We start from the raw sequence: 23,663 nt of genomic DNA, 5'->3' as shown, positions 1-23,663 counted from the left end.
AGCTTTCAAGTTTACAAGATCTCTTCTTTAGTTCTGTGTGAACTCAAAAGCTTTTCTCTCTCACCCACAGAAGTTGGTCCAGTAAAAGATATTATATCACCCACCGTATTTCTCTAATATCCTAGTACCGACATGGATACAACAACACTGCATACAGGGGCGGCTCTAGCAATTTCTAGCAAACTCCGCGGGGGGCGCTCTGGCGGTTGCTGGTCCCGTGGCTCCGGTGGACCTCCTGCAGACGTGCCTGCAGAGGGTCCGCTGGTCCTGCGGCTCCGGTGGAGCATCCGCAGGCACGCCTGCGGGAGGTCCACCGGAGCTGCCTGCCGCCCTCCCGCTGACCGGCGGAGCGCCCCCGGCGGCATGCCGCCCCAAGCACGCGCTTGGCGTGCTGGGGCCTGGAGCCGGCCCTGACTGCATACCAATAAGCTGTCATTTAGGATTTCTTGGCACTCCAAGTGGGTAGTATATGGCTTTCACTCACTCTTTGCTCATTATTTTCCCCTTGAAATCTTCCCTTCTTTCAGAATTTATACCATAACTGCATTACAGCATCTGACCCAAAAGCCGAGAGAGCAGTCAGTTTCCTTTCCTCCTCTGGTCTGCTGTGGAGAATGCTGAAGAAGCAGCAGTAACAACTCAGGACAGAAATAGGCCTTACAGCCCTTCTGGGTCTATCCAGTCAGGAACAGTTCACTTGAAATCTTTAGCTACCCTCCTCTGAGGCTAAAGACCGCCTCTGTGATCCTCCAGTTTCTTCTCAGTAGCAGTGTGAGAGTGAACTTGCTGAACAGTTGCGTCTATCGCCCATTAATCATTTTAGAAATCCAGCCTTTGGCCAGATTAACTTTTTGTTTTTATATACATACATAGTTTTTATGGCATTATGTCTAAATTTTTGTATAGTGAGAGAACCAAATTATTGAGACAAAATCTTCATGTGTAAATTGCTTGGTTCTCAATTGATGGGTAGAAATCATTGACTTTTTGCTGAACAGTTTGACAGGCAGCTGTATGAAAACACACAGGGTTATGAACAGTTTGCCTTTTAGTAGCTCATTGGGCTAACGTTTTACTCCCACACATACTGTAGCTATTTTCATCTTACTAAATTTATAAAACAAATCTGATCTTTATTGGTCTGCTACCTAGGTGCACTTAACATTGCTGTAGGGTTTTAAAACTTCTTGAAATTAATCACAGCAGTCATAGCACAGGTAATCTATTAGCAATTAATGTCAGGAAGTCTCAACTCAAGTGCTATCTCAAAGAGTTAAGTAATCCACATTATGAATAAATAAAGGCTGAGATTTATGATTTTAACATATCTCAGTATACCATATCATGAGATGTGCTGTTTTTGTCAGAAAATTTTCAAAGTATAGTACGTTAGTAAGCAGGAAGGATGAAAGTTCTGCGGTGCACGCATCAGGGATGCAGTGATCTTATCAAAGGCACTAACTGAAACACAGTCTGTGGGGATGAGTGAAATGTGGTTTGTTTGTTTATTTCCCGTTGCTCTATCCCTACTGCATTGCTATACAGAATTGTATAAGCACTTGGACTGTGGCAAACCACATAACTGCTGACTATTCTATGCAGCAAAAAAGTGGCCTAATTAGAGAATTGAAATAACATTAGCCTCATAATATGGCTGAATCATGGTCATGGTTGGAATATTTCATTGCAATAAATAGCTTAATTTTTCCTGTTGAAATAATAAAAAAAAATAAAAATTCATTTGCAACACACACAATCAAAATGTTTAACTCCAGGAGGCCTGTTGCAGTCTTGGGGTGCTCTGCTGAGCAAAGCAATGGGGGATGAGAAATCTGATCTCAGTTAAATTATTTTTATATTTATTTCGAAAGAGCACTTCAGTTCACTTTCAATATAATAGACTTACAGTTTACAAATACTTTATTTAAAAACCAGATCTTCCTTTATTTATCTGTTAAGGCCAGGATCTCACAGATCTGTTTCCCTTGCTACAGCTCATGGTGTCACCAATACCTAAAACAACGTAGGGAATGCAGTATTCTGCATTGTGTATGGTGCTGATAATATCAATGGTGACAGATTAGAGTCAGAACTCTAGTTTGTCTTGAAAATAAAGAAAAAAATTAATTTCACCTTTAATATGCTGCTCTCCTGCAGTTCCTTATAGAGCTGTATACAGAATGTCGATTTATTGTTACTTCAGCTGTAAAGCCCACTGACTGAAAATTCCATTACTCTCCATCCAGGCGAGCTTTGGACATTCCCTAGTATTACAGTAGTCTCCCCTTCCTGCTCCCAGTACCCAATATGGGTTATTCCTCTCTCTGCACATGGCTTCTTCTGGAGAGTCCAAACATAATTTTTAGTACTATGATTGTGCAATTAGGTCTCCATGTATAGTCTTAAGTAAGTTGTGGCTTCATTTCCATTTCCTACATCCAGTGTCTAAAAGAGATTGGTCTAGTTGAGAATCCTCTTTCACAACTCCTTCTCCTCTACTTCCTTTTGTAAGTGCAGGGAGTTCTTTTGTGAAGAGCAATACAATAATATACAAATATGCAGAGAGAGTAGATTGGTCTCCATATTCCTTCCTTGTCTCAGGCCCCCATTTGTGTTTACACTTTGTAAAATTCATTTCAACCTGGACACTAAATTTGTGTCTAAAAATCTGCTTATTCCTGTGCCAACAACAGTACCCACATACATCCTTGCCTACATTTCCTCCCACTTTGCCTACTGCACCTCCATGATCGTATCACTTCAACTCTTCAGACATGCAGTGGGCCATTGCCTACTTTCTCACACTTGCAAAGAGTGGTGGTGTAACCTCACATCCTTCCTCAAACAACTCAAGTTCAAAACTATTATCCTTGTCCATGCGCATGCTGCAACCTGCCTCTGTCCTCCCTGTTACTTGTTGAGGACTTGTCTCTTCTCTGTCCATTCATACAAGCTCCCCACTTTTGGTATTAGACTCTTCCCTGCATCTTCTGCTGTCTGAAACACACTTCCCATATATCTTCTCGGCAGCTCTAGCTCTCATTTCAAATCTGTGGAAAGTACTTCATGTTCCTCTTCTTTCATACCTTTTTCATTTTCTTCTCCTATGAGTCACTGTTTAACTGTGTAAAACCATTTTTGAATACAGTTTGTATGAAAAAATATATCTACTTTATTCAAAAAAACACTGTAATCTACTCCAGATAAAGTTTTGGTTATTCTTTCCACATTCTCTATTCTTTGAAAGGCACCTAGAGTTAAAATTAAACACTTTCCCTTTTGGGTTTTTGCTACTTTCCATATGCCAGCACTGTGTTCATCCTACTCCACACCATGTGTTTGTAAAGTTGCAGAAGCCAGCATTGTTTACTTTGTGTTTATTTCTCTGTTCATCTGCATCATCCTTGTTGTCTGCCTACTACAGGGAGTAATAACTTTGTGCTATAAATTGTTTTTAAGATCTTTGGCTAAAAAGCACTGTATAAAGACATCGTATTATTTCTATTAAAGATCTTCCCTAGATTTTACAAATCAAATCAGGGTTTTAGATAAAAAAAATATGTGATAGTATTCCTTTTAAATTTGACTTTTAATTAGATAATCTCCAGGTAACAGAATGTCAATTGCTGCAAAATCCTACAGAACTTTTTTGTAGTCATGAAGTGAAATCAGCTTAAATAAAGAGAGAGTGCAATATAGTATTTGTCATTCTATGAAAGACCATTTATGACTTTAAGTTTCTGTATCTGGAATAAACCCTTGAGATATATTTTCTTTCTGTTATCAGCATACATAAAAGGTGGGTGGATCCTTCGAAAAGCCTGGAAAATTTACAATAAATGCTACGTGGACATTCATACACTTCAGGAAGTATATCAGAAGAGGATAACTCAGGAATCCTTGACTTCTGATGCTGCAAATGATAATCATATTGCTGCAGAAGGTGTAACGGAGGATTCACTAAACAGACTGAAAGGTGCTGTTAGCTTTGGATATGGACTTTTTCACCTTTGCATATCCATGGTGCCCCCAAACCTGCTCAAAATCATCAACCTGCTGGGTTTTCCTGGAGACCGCCTACAGGGGCTTTCATCACTGATGTATGCAAGTGAAAGTAAGGACATGAAGGCCCCTTTAGCTACGTGAGTAGCTATATTGAAATTCTTTGGTAAATAACTTAGTAGTGAAAGTTAGTGGACTACAAAGAAACAAAAAATAAAATAAAAGCTTGTTGCTTTAAAGGAAACATCAGCAGGTAAAAAGCTTTCAAATTGTTGCTTAACATGCCATTGTTTATTAAATTAATCGTATATTATAAGACCTTTTTTTTTTTAATACACCTCTACCCCGATATAACATGACTCAGTGTAACATGAATTCGGATATAATGTGGTAAAGCAGTGCTCTGGAGGGTGGGGTTGAGCACTCCGACGGATCAAAGCAATTTCGATATAACGCAGTTTCACATGAATTCGGATATAATGTGGTAAAGCAGTGCTCTGGAGGGTGGGGTTGAGCACTCCGACGGATCAAAGCAAGTTCGATATAACGCAGTTTCACCTGTAACGCAGTAAGATTTTTTTTTTTTTTTGGCTCCCGAGGACAGCGTTATATCGGGGTAGAGGTGTATGTGCCTTCAGATTGTGTGGGTGATTTTATTCTCCAAAGCCTTTTATTATATCATCGAATAGTTCCTATGAATAGGGAGAAATTATTGTGCTTAAAACAGTAATTTAAAGGATATCCTAAAAACCTCAGTAAGCTGAAATATTTAATTAGCTTGCTATTTAACAACTTGTACAGGGGAAAATGTTCATGTCATAAAAACTACAAACTTCTACCTACTCATTATATATACTTATTTTGATATGATGACTTTTTTCTAGTTGTATCTAATTCCCATTTGGAAAAGTTTGGGAACATTTGAGCTTTTTACACACAAAAAGGGTACTCAATATATTGGACTTCTGAGGGGCATCCCTCATATAACAAGATTTCCTGACTCTTTTTATGCTGAATTCTGGTATTTTTTGTGGCTTATCTTTCACCCAGTCTCAATTTACTGCCCTTTATGATGGTCTTTTTACTATTCAGTGCCACAAAGTTCAGATCTTCACTACTGGGTTTGCCTAGGAACTACAGTGCACCACTGCAATAAGTGTGGAATGCAGTGTTAAATCCTTTCTGCTTGGAGAGTTCTGATCTGATAATCAGATTTAATATGCTCTGAAGATTCATTTATTAGTCAGTTTGATATAATCTATATTGTGGGAAAATTGAGAATACCATCCCTTCTTAATGTTTTCCGCACCAATTGGCCCAGGAAGCAGGCATGTCCTGCTCTTTCCCCACATTAAGTCTGATCTCGGTCATTTATTTGTCAACATTTTGAAATAGCAGACTCAGTATCCCTCCCCCTTCCCCTCAGTCTTCAATTGTTATTTGTTTTATGGTGTTTTTACAAGCTTAATTATTTTAAAAAGTTATCCTGCTCTTAGTTCTAGAGATTGTAAAAACCCTACTCATCTAATGCTTTGGAAATTGTGAGCCTAATTCTATTTTCGTATACTCTGGTGTAATTTTGAAGTAATCAATTTAAGGCAATGAAGGACACTGGCTTAAGTCAGGGCAAGCAAGAGGAATCATGCTCTGCATCTTTTGTCGGTGCCTCTATAATAGAACTCATCTGTAAACAAATTGTAATCATCATTCTTTTTGTGTATTCTTTCAGATTAGCTTTGCTGTGGTACCACACAGTAGTTCGCCCCTTTTTTGCTTTGGATGGCAGCGATAACAAGGCAGGACTGAAAGAGGCTAAGGAGATTCTTCTGAAAAAAGAAGCTGCTTATCCAAATTCTTCTTTGTTTATGTTCTTCAAGGGAAGAATACAGCGATTAGAGGTATTATATGCTTTCATTCTCCAGATTATTTTTAATTTGTTGTATTGTAAATGTTGTTGGCTTGAATATATTACATTAGAACAATACAGACTTCAATAAATCAGACATGAAGGGGGGAAAAAATCCTCTTTTGCACCTTAATGTCCAGAGTCTGAATCAGCCCTATTGCAATTTAGCTCTGGCCAACTGACTTATAAATCAAGATCTGACTCTTGTTGTTTTGCTACTTGTTGTATTTGCAGCACCTTAATAAAAGGAAATGTATTTATTGCTATAAGTCATATTTTCTTGAAGTATTAATAGGTACTTAAGCCTTGAATTTGTCATATTGAAATCTGAATTTAATCTGTTGAAAACATGAGTAGAAAACATTGTTTTCCTTTCTGATGTGCTTTGCCTGACTCTGACCTAGCCAAGTACAGGTAGCCCCTTTCAGTGACTTCCTGAAGTTTAGGTAATTTCCTTTGCTGTTTAGACATCAAACCAGGGTATTCTTAATTCCCATAGTGAGATATGAGCTGAATAGGGTTATTCCCTGAAAACATGATTCACTAATGCTGTCTGTGTTGAAAAGGGGTTCTTCAGCTACTGCAGCAGTCCCACATTTTGGCCCTGAATCTTGTCCTTTCTGTGTGCCAATACTAGTTTGAGGCAGGCAACAGAGCTTTAAACACCCTCTCTCATCTGCTGCTGCTTCATCCATCGGTGTCAGAAGATTCCCAGAGCTACTGTAATAAAAAAGAAAAAAACCACCAGCAGCTAGCTTCTTGCATTGTGCCACCTAGGGATCCTAAATGTTGCTTTTGGGCAAACTACCACCATTGGGCTGAAATGCTCCATCGCAACACAACTGTTAGGGCTAGTTCAGACATTAATGCACTCATATCTGCTGTGGTTTGTGGTTGATTCTCAGAATAGAGCCTGCTGTTTCTGGGGAGGAAGCATGGGTAACAAGAATTAGGCTTGCCTTATAAGACAGATCAGATTTATTTGCATCTCGTTTGGTTTTACCTGGAAATACTCCAATGCGTTTCCAATCTGAGCTGATTTTGTGCTGTCTCAGGCAAACTACCTTTTTAGGCATTATTTTGATGTTATTTGTGGGTGGGAAAATATTTTAATTGCCTTTCATTGAATCCTATAGTCATTCCATGTAGCTGAATGTTTTTCAAAGGGTTTTTGAAGATATTCAGGTGGAATAGGTATAGATATGCAAAATACATAACAGTAGTTCAAAAAATGTAGAGTTGGTAATGATTCACCCCAGAATCTGACCTTGTAATTGGAACTGTTAACATGTCTGTTGATGTAGGAAAAGGAATATAATCTATAGCTGTATTGTCTCTGTAGGACTAACCAGAAAAAAAATCAGTAAAAACATCTTTGTCAATAAAATGAACCTTTATGACCCTGAATACAGACAGTGCACAGATCTGGTGAGTAAGAGGGTGTCATTTTTACATAGTCACTTTAAAAGTATTCCTCCATCTCAGTCAGTGAGGAGAAAGCACTTGCACTTCAAGGAAAATTTCATACTAGTGTGAACTTGAAAGAAGAATGCCCAGATTTACTTTATGTATTCTCTTTGCTATTCTTGCACTTACTTGTTTTTATAAGAAGACTTTCCTTCACAAGCCAGGTTTTTCAGCTGTGTCCTGAATGATATTGAATCCTTGTGATACTGTGTTGCTGTGGAAATAGAATATTCTGTTACAAACTCAGATATCAAATGAATATTGAATAACTGAGTTATTTGTTATATATTTATATATATCACAAATTCAATGTTGTGACTTCAGTATGTAATCCAGTAAGAAGAAGAAGAATGAGCTGGGAAGGAGCAAGCCCTTGTTTAAATGTAAATGTTTTTAAGAAACAGTAAATATGGAAAGAAATCTGATGCAACAGAAGTGTATTGGACTTATGCTTTAAGTCATCAGCACCTGAAAGGGTATTTCATAAGTAGAGGCCTGTGGAAAGCTTGCGGTGTTTAACTCTTGATGAAACTTTAACTGCTGGACTGAATTTCATTGTACATAGACAAATCCAACCCTACAAATCTGTCAAGGAGTCGTCTGATTTTTAAGATCATGTTGGAAGACATCTAAGCATAAGCCTTGCTTTTTGTCCTAAAGGAAACGTTGCAGTTAGAATGTCATTTATTTTACCAGCAATGGATATTCAAAATAGCTGGCTGATTACAAAGTACTTTACATGTTCCAAGGATTCAAAATAGCTTGTATATAGCTAAAGCCAATAGTTCTAATAGTGATTAATAGAAAAATAGAATTTATAGGCTTTATATATTAGTCCTGTGAGTGGCAGCATGCAGCACTGGGTTTTTTTATATTCTTTGGGCCTGTACATGCTCAGTGTGTATGTTGTGCAATTTCAATTGATGGGATGGACAATTGCATACTGTACTGCGTGTGGGTGTTACTTATGTGAAGATATAAAAAGCAAGCAGTCCAGTTGGGCAAACTGAAACCACCCATCCAAATAAGAGACAGATAGCTATGCCAGACTGGACACAGAGAGAGGATCACTGTGGAGAGGTAAATTTGAGAGTTTCATGCACAGATACACAATGGTAGTTGAAGCCATGCAAATGGAGGATGTCCCCCAGGGATAAGATTCATAGATTCCAAGGCCAGAAGGGACCATTATGATCATCCAGTTTGACCTCCTGTATAACACAGGCCATAACATGTCTGCAAAATATTTCTTAGAGCAAATATTTTAGAAAAACATCCAGTCTTGATTTTAAAATCGTCAGTGATGGAGAATCCACCACAACCCTTGATAAACTGTTTAATGGTTAATTACTCCTACCATTAAAAATGTATGCCTCATTTCCAGTCTGAATTTTTCTGGCTTGAACATCCAGCCATTGGATTGTGTTATATCTTTCTCTGCTAGATTGAAGATCCCATTATTAAATATTTGATGCCCAGATAGATAATTACAGAGTGTAGTCAAGTCACTCCTTAACCTTCTCTTCACTAAGCTAGGTAGACTCAAAGAGTTCAATTGCTGTAAGGCAGAGGTTCTCAAACTTTTTGTGTTGGCAACCCCTTTCACACAGTAAGCCTCTGAGTGGGCCACCCTTATAAATTAAAAACACATGTTTTATATTTAACACTATTTTAAATTGCTACGTTTATAACCCTATATAAAATGAATTTACCTTTTTTCACTGTTTTTAAAGTAAGACAAACACATTTTTATTGAATTATTAAAAGCAGAATTTTTTTAAAAAGTAGTTACTGTTTAATACTGAAGAAACATTGTCAATGTCACTTTTCATAACAGATTTAGCGCCACATTGCCACCCTTACTTCTGCGCTGCTGCTGAAGGTGGTGCTGCCTTCCGAGCTGGGTGGCTCTGAAAGCAGTGCCGCTAGCAGCACCACAGAAGTAAGGACGGCAGTAGGGCACTAGTAAGTCTGCTGTGAAAAGTGGTATCTGTATGTTTGTTAATATCACTTTTCACAGCAGACTTAGCCCCCTCATTGCCACCCTTACATCTGTGCTGCTGGCGGTGCTGCTTTCAGAGCCACCCAGCTCTATAAAGGCAGCACCAGCAGAAGTGCAGAAGTAATGGTGGTAATGGGACACTACGTCTGCTGTGAAAAGTGATATTGACACAGTTTCTTTGTGCGCTTCCCCCCCCTTCCCCTGGCCCCACATAGAACCCCAGGCATACCTCCACTTTGCACACCTCTAGTCTAGCCCACATCACTCCCCTCACTGGGGAGAGGCTGGTGCTGCCCCTCGTGACCCCCACATAATAACCTTGTGACCCCTCAAGGGGTCACATACACCAGTTTGAGAACCCCTGCTGTAAGGCATGTTTTCTAATCCTTTATTCATTCTTGTAGCGGATTCAGAGAAGAGCCACAATTTTTCAGCACTCTTCTTGAATTATGAGCACCAGAACTGGACACAGTGTTCCAGCCCAGTCGCACCAGTACCAAATACATGTGTAAAATAACCTCTCTACTACTACCCAAGATTCCCCAGTTTATGCATCCCAGAATTGCATTAGCTCTTTTGGCCACAGCATCATATTGTGTGATCATGTTCAGCTGATTATCGACCATGACCCCTAAATCTTTTTCAGAGTCAGTGCTTCCCAGGATAGAGTCCCCATCCTATAAGTATGGCCTATGTTCTTTCTTCTTAGATGTATACATTTATATTTAGCTGCATTAAAAGACATATTGTTTGCACCCAGTTTGCCAAGAGATCCAGATTGCTCTGAATCAGTGACCTGTACTCTTCTTTATTTACATTCCCCCAATTTTAGTGTCATCTGCAAACTTTATCAGTGGTTTTATATTTTCCTTCAGATCACTGATGATAATGTTAAATAGTGTAGGGCCAAGAACAATCCCTATAGGACCCCACTGAAAATATACACGCTTGATCACTATTCCCTGTTTATAATTACATTTTGAGACTTATCAGTTAGCCAGTTTTTAATCCATTTAATATTTGTCATGTTAGTTGTATATTGTTTTAGTTTAGTAATCAAAATGTGTGGTACTAAGTCAAACGTGTTACAGAAGACTTAAGTATATTATGTCAATACTATTACCTTTATCAACCAAACTTGTAATCTCATCAAGATGTATCAAAAAAGAAAAGGGGTCCAAGGACAAAGCTATGTAAAGCGGACAAATAGTGGGAGATAGGAGGAGGAAGGACTGTCAAGTCTGAGAGGACAGAGGAAAATCAAGAAAGTACAGGGCCATGAAAGTCCAGTGTGGACCTGATATCAAGGGAGAGTTTACTACTGTACTATGAAGTTTTGAAACTATACTCTGAAGAGCATATAGAGAGTAGTATGGGGGCTTGGTCTCTGACGGTAGTTTTCTGTGAAACAGCCTTATTGTAGGATGTATAAATGTGGATATAATGAACTGATCTTCCCACTTTCTTAAAATCGCTCGTTTGAGGGATGAAGTCTTGAATGTCTTCTAGAAATGTTGAAACGAATGAATTTTGGCTGCAAGTGAAAGGGAAGGATGACACAGGAGAGTTGAAATGAAAGTGAGACAGGAGGTTCAAGGCTACATTGGTAGGATGATCAGATATCTCACTTTTTTCAGTAATGTTGTATGTTTCATGTGTGTCTGATGGTGATACTGTCTGATTATGTTTTGCCAAATCTGCAAGCACACCTTTGTAAATTGTCTGGCTGTTTCCATCTTTGTAGTATGTCCAATAAAACTAATTGAGAAAGGGTGTTGTACACAACTTTAAGCCACTAATACAAAATGGGAACATTTCAGATACATTAGTGCAGTGGTCCCCAAACTGTGGGGTGAATCCTCCTAGGGGGACATAGAGGAACATTTGGGGGAGCGTTTGGGGGGCAGGGAGGGAATGCCATCTACCTCAGCCCCGCCCTGGCCACAGCACCACTCTGCCCCCAGCTGCAGCTCTGCTCCACCCCCTGCACCAGCCCAGCTCTGCCCTCATTCCCTCTCTAGCCCCAGCCCAGCTGTAATCCCAGCTCCTCCCCCATCCCCAGTTCTTCCCCCAGCTCTGCCTTCAGCCCAAGCTCTGCTGCTGAACCAACTGTGCAGTAATGGAGGGGGTGTGTGTGTGTGAATAGATTTCATCACTAGTAAGGGGGAGGTGTGACAAGAAAAGTTTGGGCACCACTGCATTAGTGTATCTGAAGAATATTTAAATATAGGTTATTGTAATTATTTCTAATATCAAACTACCTGAAATTCAGCATTTTTGGCTGTGCCTTGGAGCCTTTCTCATTACAGGAGTGCAGTAGCTAAGTAGATAAAAATATATTCCCAGACAAAACTTGATTAAGGTAACTATGATGATTAATATCCATTTATTTCTAACAACATTATTAAATTGTTACACTAGTGTCTGAGGCCAGTAACTGGTGATAGATGGGGATAATGGTATCCGGTAAATGGACAGAGTTAAGGGTGGTATTCAATCCTTAACTGAGGTTTATCAGCCTTTCTGCTGTTGGTGTTTCTCTCCTATTTCTTTTACTCACTCACCAGATTTTTTTTTCCATTTGTTTCCCTAGAGAGGGAGGGGTGAATGTCCACACTGAAATATCTAAAAGCAACAGATTAATACCATCAAGTAAGATAAACCAGTAAGAATGAACATCTGACAGAGTCCTAATTTGTGTAAGCCCTTTGGTCCCTCCACACCAGCCAGTGGGCAGAGCCTCAGCTGATTGCATTTTTATAATGCCATTGATTTCAATAAAGCTGTGACCACATAAACCAGCTGAGAATCTGCTCCCAGATTTCTAGTGACTCTGTTAGTAAACAAACAAAGCCTTAACTGTATGTTTCTGTCAGATCGTAAGTGAGAGTATTTACAACTCTTGTATTTCATTTAGCTTTTAGCCATCAAGATAACACCCTCTACTTGTGAGGAGCATAAGCTTCTTGCACTAAAATATTCATATTTGCAACTAATTTTAAAAGCCATCCATCCCTAGGACACTGTGGAATTAAAAAGAAAAAAAATTACTTGAAAGTTAAGATGGTGTTCTTCTTCGAGTGATTGCTCCAATGCATTCCAGTTAGGTGTGCACGCCGTGCGTGCACAGCATCTCGGAACTTTTTTCCCTAGCAACCCCGGCGGGCCGGCTGGGCGCCCCCTGGAGTGGCGCCGCTATTGCGCTAAATATATACCCCAGCCGGCCCGTCCGCTCCTCAGTTCCTTCTTACCGCCCGTGACGGCCAGTTGGAACTGTGGAGTGCTCTTCGTTCTCCACGATCCCTAGCGTTTGTATCTCTTGTATATAGTTAGTTTTTGTAGTTAGTTTTACAGTTTAGATAGTTGGTTAGTATAGATAAGGTGAAAAAGGGGGGTTTCCCCTTTTTACCTCACCCGGTGCGGGCTCATGCCCAAGGCACCGGGCTTTAAGCCCTGCGCGGCGTGCCAGAAGCCTATGCCCATCGGAGACCCGCACGACGCCTGTCTCCGTTGCCTGGGAGAAGGGCATAGAACGGACAAGTGTTCAATCTGCCTGACTTTTAAACCGCGGACCCGAAAGGAGCGGGACATCCGTCTAAAGCAGATCTTAATGGAAGCGTCGCTTCGACCACCGGCACCGTCTGCGCCGGCACCGCGAACTGCCTCGGTGCAGAGCGCACCGGCGGCACCGAGCCGCTCCACCTCCGCGGCGCCGCCAATACAGAAGGCGGCTAAGCAGTCGCGGCACCGCTCGCTTTCGCCGAAGAAGAAGCACAGGCAGTCGAAAGCAGTAGCGCAGGCCCGCTCTGAGGACTCTGCAAGAAAGGTTGCGCAGTCGGCGGCACCTGCGGTGCCAGTGCACGGACCGTGCACTGGACCCTTGACTCCGGCGCCGCAAGGCCCGTCGAGTCCGGCACCGCCACGCTCCCCGGTACCGTCCGCGGTTGAGCCCCGGCTACCATCAACGCCGGAGACATTCGCCTCTGCAAGAGACCTGATCCAGCTGATAGAGGCACCGCCGGTGCGGGCTGTCGTGTCGGCGGGGAAGCCGGCCAGGATGACCCGGCCACCGTCCCTGGACAGGCAGCATGGACGTCGCTCCCGGTCCCGGTCTCGTTCCCGGTCCCGCGGCAGGTCTCCATCCAGGCGCTCGCGATCTCGGCACCGCTCACCTTCGCGGTACCGGTCGCCATCAAAACGCCGGTCGCAGTCCCGGTACCGCTCGTCATCGCGGTACCGGTCGTACTCCCGACGCCGCACGAGATCCAGGTCGCCATCGCGTCGGCGCCATCAGAGATCGCCGTCCCGGCACCGCTCCCGGCACCGTGATTCGCGCGCACATTCGTGGCACCGGTCGGGCTCCCGGCACCGGTCGGGCTCCCGGCACCGTGGCGGACGCTACTCCAGGTCCCCTACCCGGTACCGGCCGGAGCAACCTCGCGCTTCTCTGCCTCCCGGGGACGGACTGCCCCATTCAGCAGCGCACTCTGCGAGTGCTTCGGCACCGCCCTGGCCTTCTCGACCCAAGTCGGTCGCTTCGGGCACGCATGGCTACGGACTCCTGCCGCCCACCCCACGAGACAATCCTCAAGGGGCACAACCGTGGGGCTTTTGGGTGCCATGGGCCCAGTACGAGGCCCAGGGGGTGCCTTTTCCACCTAGGCCCCCCACGGAGGAGCGCAGAGCCCCAGAGGCGACGATTTCCAGACCGGCCCCTTCGCCACAGGCGGCGGATGCTGTGGCGTCGGAATCCCAGGACCAGACACAGCCCACACCCTCAGGTGGGCAGGTGGTGAACCCCTCTGACGAACCGGTCGTCCAAGGGTTGTCCTCCTCGTCCTCGCCTGATGAGGCGGTGGCCGGTGCAACAACTAAGGAGCCTCCGCCAATTGACGTAAGAGCTCACCAGGACCTCCTTCGTCGTGTGGCGACGGCAATGGCCTTGCCCATAGAGGAGGTGCACGAGGACGAGGACCCTATCACCAATGTGGTCGAGGCCGACACGCTGGTGAGGGTTGCACTTCCGTTTGTACGGACGGTGCAAAAGAACGCCACCACTATCTGGCAGACACCAGCATCCGTGTCCCCTACAGCCCGTGGGGTTGAGCGAAAGTACTCTGTCCCTCCCACGGGCTATGAATACTTGTACATGCATCCGACCCCGGACTCCCTGGTAGTCCAGTCGGTTAATGACAGGGAGCGGCACGGTCAACCGGCTTCCGCGCCCAAGTCGAAGGACGCGAAGCGTATGGACCTGCTGGGCCGGAAGGTCTATTCTGCAGGAGGCCTGCAAATGAGGATTGCCAACCAGATGGTCCTCCTCGCCAGGTACGTCTTTGACATCCTGACGTCCCTGGCGAAGTTCACCGAGCTCCTGCCGTCAGCCTCCCGACAGGAGTTCGCGGCCATGTTGGAGGAGGGACGAAGATCGTCCAGATCCTCTATTTCGGCCGCACTCGACGCTGCAGACTCGGGGGCAAGGACCTTGGCTTCCGGGGTCACGATGCGGCGTATCGCCTGGCTGCAGTCTTCCACCCTGCCGCCGGAGGTCCAATATACGTTGCAGGACCTCCCCTTTGACACTAAAGGGCTGTTCTCTGAGAAGACGGATTCTAGGATCCAAACTTTAAAGGACGGCCGTATCGCGATACGCACGTTAGGCATGCATACGCCGGCGACGCAGCGTAGGCCCTTCAGACCACAGCCCTCCCGACCGGCCTACCAGTCCCGGTATCGGCCCTACAACAGCTGACGTCCGGCCCAAAATCGCCGTCGACCGTCCGGCAACCGCCGCAACCAGGGCCAGGCCTCTTCAAAGGCCCCTCAGGGCGCCAAGCAGGCCTTTTGATGGGACGCTCGAGGACGGCCCATCACTCTCCCAACCGGATCCTTCCCCTCTGTTTCACAATCGCCTTTCCCATTTCTTTTCGGCGTGGTCCCGGTTAACGTCGGACAACTGGGTGCTCCAGACAGTCCAGTCGGGATACCGCCTGCAATTTGTTTTGCCCCCGCCTTCCCACCCACCCTCCCTGTCCCTCTTCAGGGACCCCTCTCACGAGCAAGTCCTCTTACAGGAGGTCCAGACTCTGTTGAGCGTGGGTGCCATAGAGGCTGTGCCTCAGGACAGAAGGGGCAGGGGATTCTACTCCCGTTATTTTCTCATCCCCAAGGCGAAAGGCGGGCTACGTCCTATTCTGGACCTTCGCGAGCTAAACAAGTACCTGCTCAAGCCCAAGTTTCGCATGGTCACTCTGGGGACCATCATTCCCTCTCTGGATCCGGGAGACTGGTTTGCCGCCCTCGACATGAAGGACGCCTACTTCCATGTCGCGATCTATCCTCCGCATCGTCGTTACCTTCGGTTTGTGCTCAACGACACCCACTACCAGTTCACGGTGTTGCCGTTCGGACTGTCCACAGCCCCGAGGGTGTTTACCAAATGCATGGCGGTGGTCGCCGCAGCCCTCCGACGTCGTCAGATGCACGTTTATCCGTATCTCGACGACTGGCTGGTTCGAGGTCAGTCCCGGCAACTTGTGATGGGCAACATGGCAGAGATCCTGTCTCTCTTTCAGCGGCTCGGTCTTCTCATCAACACAGAGAAGTCCACTTTGATTCCGACGCAGCGGGTGGAGTTCATCGGAGCGGTCCTCGACTCCACGACGGCCAGAGCCTGCCTCCCTCGCGCTCGGCACCAGACGATGGTCTCCATCATCCGGGACCTCGTCGCCTTCCCAACCACGACGGTGCGCTCCTGCCTCCGCCTCCTGGGCCACATGGCTTCGTGCACGTATGTCACAGCATACGCGCGGCTCCACCTCCGCCCGTTCCAGTCTTGGCTCGCGTCGGTGTACCGCCCTCATCGAGACCCCATCGACATGGTGGTCACGGTCACCAGGACGACCCTCGAGTCCCTCCGCTGGTGGCTCGACCCGGACGTTGTGTGTGCGGGAGTCCCATTTCACCCTCCTCGGCCGTCCGCTACTTTGACCACGGACGCCTCAGTGCTCGGTTGGGGGGCCCACCTGGGCAATCTCCACACGCAGGGCCTGTGGTCGGTCCAGGAGCTCGCCCTGCACATCAACGTTCGCGAGCTATGCGCCATCCGCCTGGCCTGTCGCACCTTCTGCGCCCGCCTCCAAGGTCGTTGTGTGACAGTATTCACGGACAACACCACCGCGATGTTCTATGTGAACAAGCAAGGCGGAGCCTGCTCCTCCCCCTCTGCAAGGAAGCGATGCTCCTGTGGGACTTCTGCGTGACCCACTCAATTCACCTGGAAGCATCCTTTCTTCCGGGAGTGCAGAACGCGCTGGCCGATCATCTCAGCAGGTCGTTCCTCTCCCACGAGTGGTCTCTCCGTCCAGATGTCGTCCACACAATCTTCCGGAGGTGGGGGTTTCCCCAAGTAGACCTCTTCGCCTCCAAAGACAACAGGAAGTGCCACCGGTTTTGCTCGTTCCAGGGTCGCTCGCCAGGCTCCCTGTCGGACGCCTTCCTTTATCACTGGAGGGATCGCCTCCTCTACGCCTTCCCTCCCTTTCCGCTCGTGCACCGAGTGCTCCTGAAGCTTCGGAGAGACCGGGCCCACGTCATTCTGATCGCGCCGGCCTGGCCGAGGCAGCACTGGTACACCCTGCTGCTCGAGCTCTCCGTTCGGGAGCCCATCCCTCTTCCGTTGTGGCCGGACCTCATCACCCAGGATTTCGGCAGACTCCACCATCCGAACCTGCAGTCCCTCCATCTTACAGCTTGGTACCTGAGTGGCTGACCCACACGGAGAGGGACTGCTCTGCAGTGGTTCAACAGGTCCTGCTCGAGAGCAGAAAGCCTTCCACTCGCTCCATTTACCTGGCGAAGTGGAAGAGGTTTGCTCTCTGGTGTGATCACCAAGGTCTTAATCCCTTCCTGGTACCGGTCCCTACCATTCTGGACTACCTCTGGAACCTTAAGGAGCAAGGTCTGGCGGTCTCCTCCTTGAGAGTCCATCTGGCAGCGGTATCCGCCTTTCGTCCCTCCGTGGAAGGTCGGTCCATCTTCTCGAACCAGATGGTTTCCCGTTTCCTCAAGGGCTTGGACCGCTTGTACCCGCCGGTGCGGCGCCCTGCCCCGACCTGGGACTTGAACCTCGTGTTGACCAAGCTGATGGGTCCTCCGTTCGAGCCCTTGGCCACATGCTCCCTGCTCTACCTCTCGTGGAAAACGGCTTTCCTCGTGGCCATTACTTCAGCGAGGCGAGTTTCAGAGCTTCGCGCCCTAACGGCGAATCCGCCGTACACGGTCTTCCATACGGACAAGGTGCAGCTGCGCCCTCATCCGGCCTTTCTCCCGAAGGTGGTGTCAGCATTCCATCTCAGTCAGGAGATCTTCCTCCCGGTATTCTTCCCGAAGCCGCATGCCTCGCCTCGGGAACAGCAGCTACATACGCTCGACGTCCGTAGGGCGCTCGCCTTCTACATTGAGCGGACTAAGTCCTTCCGGCGTTCGCCCCAGCTGTTCGTCGCGGTGGCTGACCGCATGAAGGGAGATGCGATATCCTCCCAGCGGATTTCCTCCTGGGTCACTGCGTGTATCCGGACCTGCTACGAGCTGGCTCGTGTACCACCAGGCCGTGTCACTGCACACTCGACGAGGGCACACGCCTCATCTCTGGCCTTCCTGGCCAACGTCCCAATCCAGGACATCTGTCGAGCGGCCACCTGGTCTTCGGTGCACACCTTCGCCTCCCACTACGCGTTGGTGCAGCAGTCTCGAGACGATGCAGCCTTCGGCTCTGCGGTATTACACTCCGCCACGTCTCACTCCGACCCCACCGCCTAGGTAAGGCTTGGGAATCACCTAACTGGAATGCATTGGAGCAATCACTCGAAGAAGAAAAGACGGTTACTCACCTGTAGTAACTGTTGTTCTTCGAGATGTGTTGCTCCAATCCATTCCAGACCCGCCCTCCTTCCCCACTGTCGGAGTAGCCGGCAAGAAGGAACTGAGGAGCGGACGGGCCCGCTGGGGTATATATTTAGCGCAATAGCGGCGCCACTCCAGGGGGCGCCCAGCCGGCCCGCCGGGGTTGCTAGGGAAAAAAGTTCCGAGATGCTGTGCACGCGCGGCGCGCACACCTAACTGGAATGGATTGGAGCAACACATCTCGAAGAACAACAGTTACTACAGGTGAGTAACCGTCTTTTAGTATAGCTTTGACTGAAAAAAATATACAGCTCACAGGCAAAGTTAAACAGTAAGCATTAGGTTTCAGAGTGGTAGCGTTGTTAGTTTGTATCAGCAGAAACAACGAAGAGTCCTTGTGGCACTTTAGAGACTAACAAATTTATTTAGGCATAAGCGTTAGAGCTTCTTTAACCCTTTATTTTAAGAATGATTGGCTTGTTATGTCCCAGATGAAAACTTTCCAAAAAATACTGTACTACCAAGTGTGGTTAGAAGTTGATAGATGTTTGGCTGCGTGTCTGTGTTCCCTCTGTGTGCCACCCCAGCCCTGCACAGACAGTTGGCATGGCAGATGTTGATCGAACTGCCCAATGACCACAAGATCCGTTAAGGGGACAAAGGCACCTGGCCAGGATTATTGTCGATGAAGCACGGGTACTAGTATCCCGCAGACTCTACCAGACCACTAATACATGTATGCTTGTAACAGTGGGCCAGCCCAGTGACTTTCCATTCCTCCCTAAGGCCACACAAAGATACTCCCTCTGAGATACATCTTTATACCCTGATACACACAAGTTAGTACTGCCCCTCTGACATAGATACTGTATTTACTGCCCACTGATGTGGCTAGTTATCACTCATCACCTTGTACATATTGGTTTGATCAGAACATCTCTATTATATACTTTTTAAAAAAAAATATGGAGATATACCTATATCATAGAACTGGAAGGGATCCTGAAAGGTTGAGTCCAGCCCCTTGCCTTCACTAGCAGGACCAAGTACTGATTTTGCCCCAGATCCCTAAGTGGCCCCGTCAAGGGTTGAACTCACAACCCTGGGTTTAGTAGGCCAATGCTCAAACCACTGAGCTATCCCTCCCCCTGTCAGCGTGACCTTATCTTTTAGGAGGAGGTTAGTGTGTTCCTGTTATCCTTGGGGAATGTTTCTGTACCATTCTTGATATTGGGATGTTCTGGTACCACTTGATATCGGGATGTGTTTGCACGAGCACTTCTGTGACTAGCACTTCTTAGGAATGTGTATTTCTTCAGTATCAGCCCTGTTCTTGCCAAATTCTGTGAGTAGGTCCTGCCTCGTACCAGGCCTTTAATACAAAGGCATATGTCTCAGGCTCTCTTCCTATTACACTAAGGTTTACTTTTTTAAAAGTTTTTAAATTATTTTACCTGTGTTCTGGACTGTAAACTATTTAGTAATACATTGCAATCCTAATTTTCAGTAGGTTTGGAGTGATACCTGAAACCTTGAGAAAATAACGGAGGATTCTGGAATATAAAATCAGAGGAATCCCTCCAGATTTTGAAATCTACACATGGAGTCCTCAAACATGCAAGGCAGTTTCCCTTACTTTTAGAGATTGCTGGCTGGCTTCCATAGCTGCTAGTTTGTCCCCTTTAAAACTGACAAAACTGGTTGACAATGAAGGGAGATTGGGTCACTGTAAAGAGAGAATAATAGCATTGGGCCAAGCTAGCTGGCATTGGAGAGGCCCAGTACAACGCTGTGGGGTAAATTTACCAAATTTGGTAAATCTTGGCTGCAGTATAAATAAAAACTTCATGCAGGTAGTTGAAATTTTAGAAGTGCTAAGTCAAAAAAAATTAGTTATGGTTCTCTCGGTTTTAATTGGCACTATATATACGTAAGGGGGCTATCGATTGTTATACTGTTTATTGTGTAATCTTTCATGCTAAGGTGCACGTGCCAAGGGGCTGAGTGACTGCTGTTGTGAGAGCCATAACTTGAGATGTTCACACTCTGCGGTCAGCAGATCTAAACGTTAATGTTGCTTTAGCTTGTTTTTAGTCATTTACATTTCCACTGGATTATTTTTTTAATCCAATAAATAAAGATTCAGAAGTGCATTTATTTTAAGGAGCAACCTTAAGATTGCAAGTAGAAATCAATACCCCAGCATCTTAAAAAAGGGTATTGAAGCATCATTGCAATATCTGGAGGTACTGGGAATTTTAGTTGTGCCAAGGAATGTCTTAAAGACAAATCTACTGGGCCTCATGCACAGATGAAGTTTATCAAGATCTCAAGGCCCTTACATCCTCAAATGTTTGTAGGACTCTATTGTACAGCATCAGACTTTGAAATAAATAGAGCTGCATTTATTTCAATTTTCAGTGCTCCACAGGCAGCCACATTTTAGTATAAGTTTAGAAACCACATAATCAGCTTAAATCATTGCACAGTGTGTGATGTTCTGCAAATATAGCCTTTCTATTTGAAAATTAAATAATCTTCAGATATGCAAAAGAGGACTGAATCGTTAGTTTGTTTTGTTTTCGTTTTAACACAGCTGTCCAAAAATGTTCAGAATAAAATTTTACAAATTCCTCAAATTTAACTTTTGGGATGGGGCTGAAGCTTCTTATGCTTCTTCTAAACCTTTTTCAGAAGATTAGAAGATTGTAAGGTCTTGAAAATATAGATTTATTTTGGAAGTTTCTGCCTAACCACAGCTGAAACTGATATGATTCTATAATGTTAATGTCTGTGTTGCCAGTTGTTTTAAAATATATTATTAAAATGTGTAAGTAGATAGAAGGTATACTACATAAGTTAATTTACTATACACAGACGCACAGGGTCCTTGATGACATCTTGGTAACCTTGAGAGCAAACAAAACCTACCATAACTCACTCATGCAATCTCACTGGATAATTAAATATACTGTCATTTAAAAAAAAAAATTCCTCACTTTCTCCAGAGCATATTCTCTCATCACACCAACAAACATTCTATACAAGAAAACTATATAATTTAGGCTGTTCTTGTTTACACTGTTGCATTGTAACTGTGGTTTACTCCCACAGGGAGTTGCTGTATATCACTGCTGCAAATGTACATTACAATGAAATAGTTCCTTAGCAACTAAAATGGTATTCCCTGATGAGACAAAGAAGCAAATTAAACAAAACCACCCCACCCCATGCCAAATCCATGAAAAGCAATTAACAACCATCTTTTCATTCGGTGCCATGGGATACATACAATTAGTAAGGATTTCCTGGAAACTATATTATTATACTTGTTTGTTTGCTGCTTTTACTCATTGATGGGTCCCTTTCACTCCCCTGCTTAGTATCAACACTGACTAGTGGAAATACATGTTAGGCTTTTTAGAAGATCTTATCATGTATGTGTGAATAAAAATAAATTGTATGGGTGCATGAGGTGTGTATGTGAGTCTGTCAGAGATAGTGGTGCTGGGTCATGGTGATTGTGAAGTATTGAAAGGTGTGCCCCTCAGTAAAATGGTGAGATTATAAAAAATCTTTGTCAAAATGTGAATCAGCTCAGCTAAGAAGCTTCATAGGGGACTGATTTTGCATAAGATCTTGTCTGCGTACAAACTTACACTAGTTTAGTTAAACCCTTGCAAACCTCTGCGTGGTCACACTTAAACTGGTTTAGAAATGGCTTTTATCAATTTGATGTAGGCCAATTCAAAACTAATGAGCTGAATTGATAAAAGTAATTTCTAAACTGATTTGAATGTCCACAAAAGAGACAATTCTTGCACTGTGAGACACTGAGAGACATATTCAATAAAAGATTTTTAGGAAACTGGAGAAGTGGATTGTGGAGAACTTCACCTTAAAATACAAACAGGGTGAAATCTTGGCCTCATTGAAGTCTATGGGTCTAGGAATTTCACCCAGATTATACAGAACTCTTATTACGCTTATGCAGGAAATGACTATTGCAGGGTATCTTTTCTTTTAAAGCTGTCCTCTTGTAATTCTAAACTGAAACATTCTGCTTGAGAAATAAGTTAGCCGTTTAGTAATTTTTAGGAGCTGTGTGGAGAGAGCATGTAGTTTTTTAGATGACATCACTGGGTCAATTTTTACTTTCCCTAAATAATAGGAACCTTTTATTGAAATGTGTGTGTAACTTTAATCTTCCTTTTACTTAAATATTTTATGATTTTTCCCAATGCACACTTCAACAGTAGATAAATATCCAAGAAAAGCAGATAATTCATTCAGTATGTTCAAACATAACAAAAGATTTATTTCTTTAAAATGAACTTATTTTAAAAGTAATATTTATTAAATTAATTTATTTTAGAAGAAATTGAATATTATAGTTTGATTCAAAGTGTTTCATTTCTTTAATGAAATTTTTTAAAACATGAATATTAGTTTATTGTAGCATAGGTAAACGATACTCAGTTATACTTTCTTGATGTATAAAATGAAAACAAAGAAGGAAGAATAAGAGAAAAATGAATAACATATTGAGATGGAACTGAGACAGAATGAATAAGGGGACAAGGATGCCAATGGAGAATCCAGTAGCCAGTGAGATCAGAATTTAAAATTAAATCTGACTCTAAAGTAAGTTTTAGTACTCTAAAATAGTTTGCTGATAAGCCAGAAATTATATCTGACTTTTGCATTACCTGAGTGACAAGAGAGTTGGAGGATGTAAGCCATCAATTTCTTCAAAATTAAAACTTACATTTAGAAAAGATTTTTTTTCTAGCCCTTAATATTATGAAGATCCATTTCCCAAATGTGAACTGGTACATGATTATCTTCCTGAGTCTGCAGACACACAGATTCAGTGCAGTTGCTGTCCATAATTTTCTCTAACAGCACAGTGAAATTAACAAGGCTTTTGATCAGCTTGACTATTTGCCGTTCAGAACCCTGTGGACAGCAGTGAACCTGACAAGAATCTTTTTAATTTCATTGTGCTGTAACTTAAGAAAATTATGAGCCGCAGCATAAAAAGGTACTCTGATTGCATTTAAATAGACGTTAGTCAAGTGTGTCAGTGTAAATGTGTTAACCATTCAGTAGCTGAGAAAAGGATATTGTTCAAGTCCCTGAGGGAGCCAGGCAGCCCTTGTCAATGGATGCAGTCTGCAAATATGTGATCTACATCTTCTAACTGGCCACAGCAGCAAAGGGGAGAGTCACAAAGGTCCCACTTAAAGTCTTTTGCAGCAAGGGTGACTAGACGTCCTGATATTAGGGGCTTTGTCTTGTATATGCAACTATTCTCCTCCCTCCCCTGAAAAAAGTGTCCTAATTTTTCACACTTGCTATCTGGCCATCCTATTTGTACCA

At 44.4% G+C, this 23,663-nt stretch overlaps 1 protein-coding gene across 5 annotated transcripts in view; it reads left to right on the top strand.

Moving 5' to 3' along the window:
• The window catches only part of TTC39C (tetratricopeptide repeat domain 39C), a 75,488-nt gene that overhangs the window by 29,236 nt on the left and 22,589 nt on the right, over positions 1 to 23,663 (top strand). For all 5 annotated transcript variants that reach the window (XM_045008249.1, XM_045008252.1, XM_045008251.1 and 2 more), the window contains 2 exons: positions 3,788 to 4,142; positions 5,732 to 5,900. In XM_045008249.1, coding sequence (XP_044864184.1) covers positions 3,788 to 4,142; positions 5,732 to 5,900 — 524 coding nt within the window. The remainder of the gene's footprint in view (positions 1 to 3,787; positions 4,143 to 5,731; positions 5,901 to 23,663) is intronic.

The sequence above is a fragment of the Mauremys mutica genome, chromosome 2, assembly GCF_020497125.1.
Source record: "Mauremys mutica isolate MM-2020 ecotype Southern chromosome 2, ASM2049712v1, whole genome shotgun sequence".
NCBI lineage: Eukaryota > Metazoa > Chordata > Testudines > Geoemydidae > Mauremys > Mauremys mutica.
This window is presented reverse-complemented; position numbering and strand designations above follow the sequence as displayed.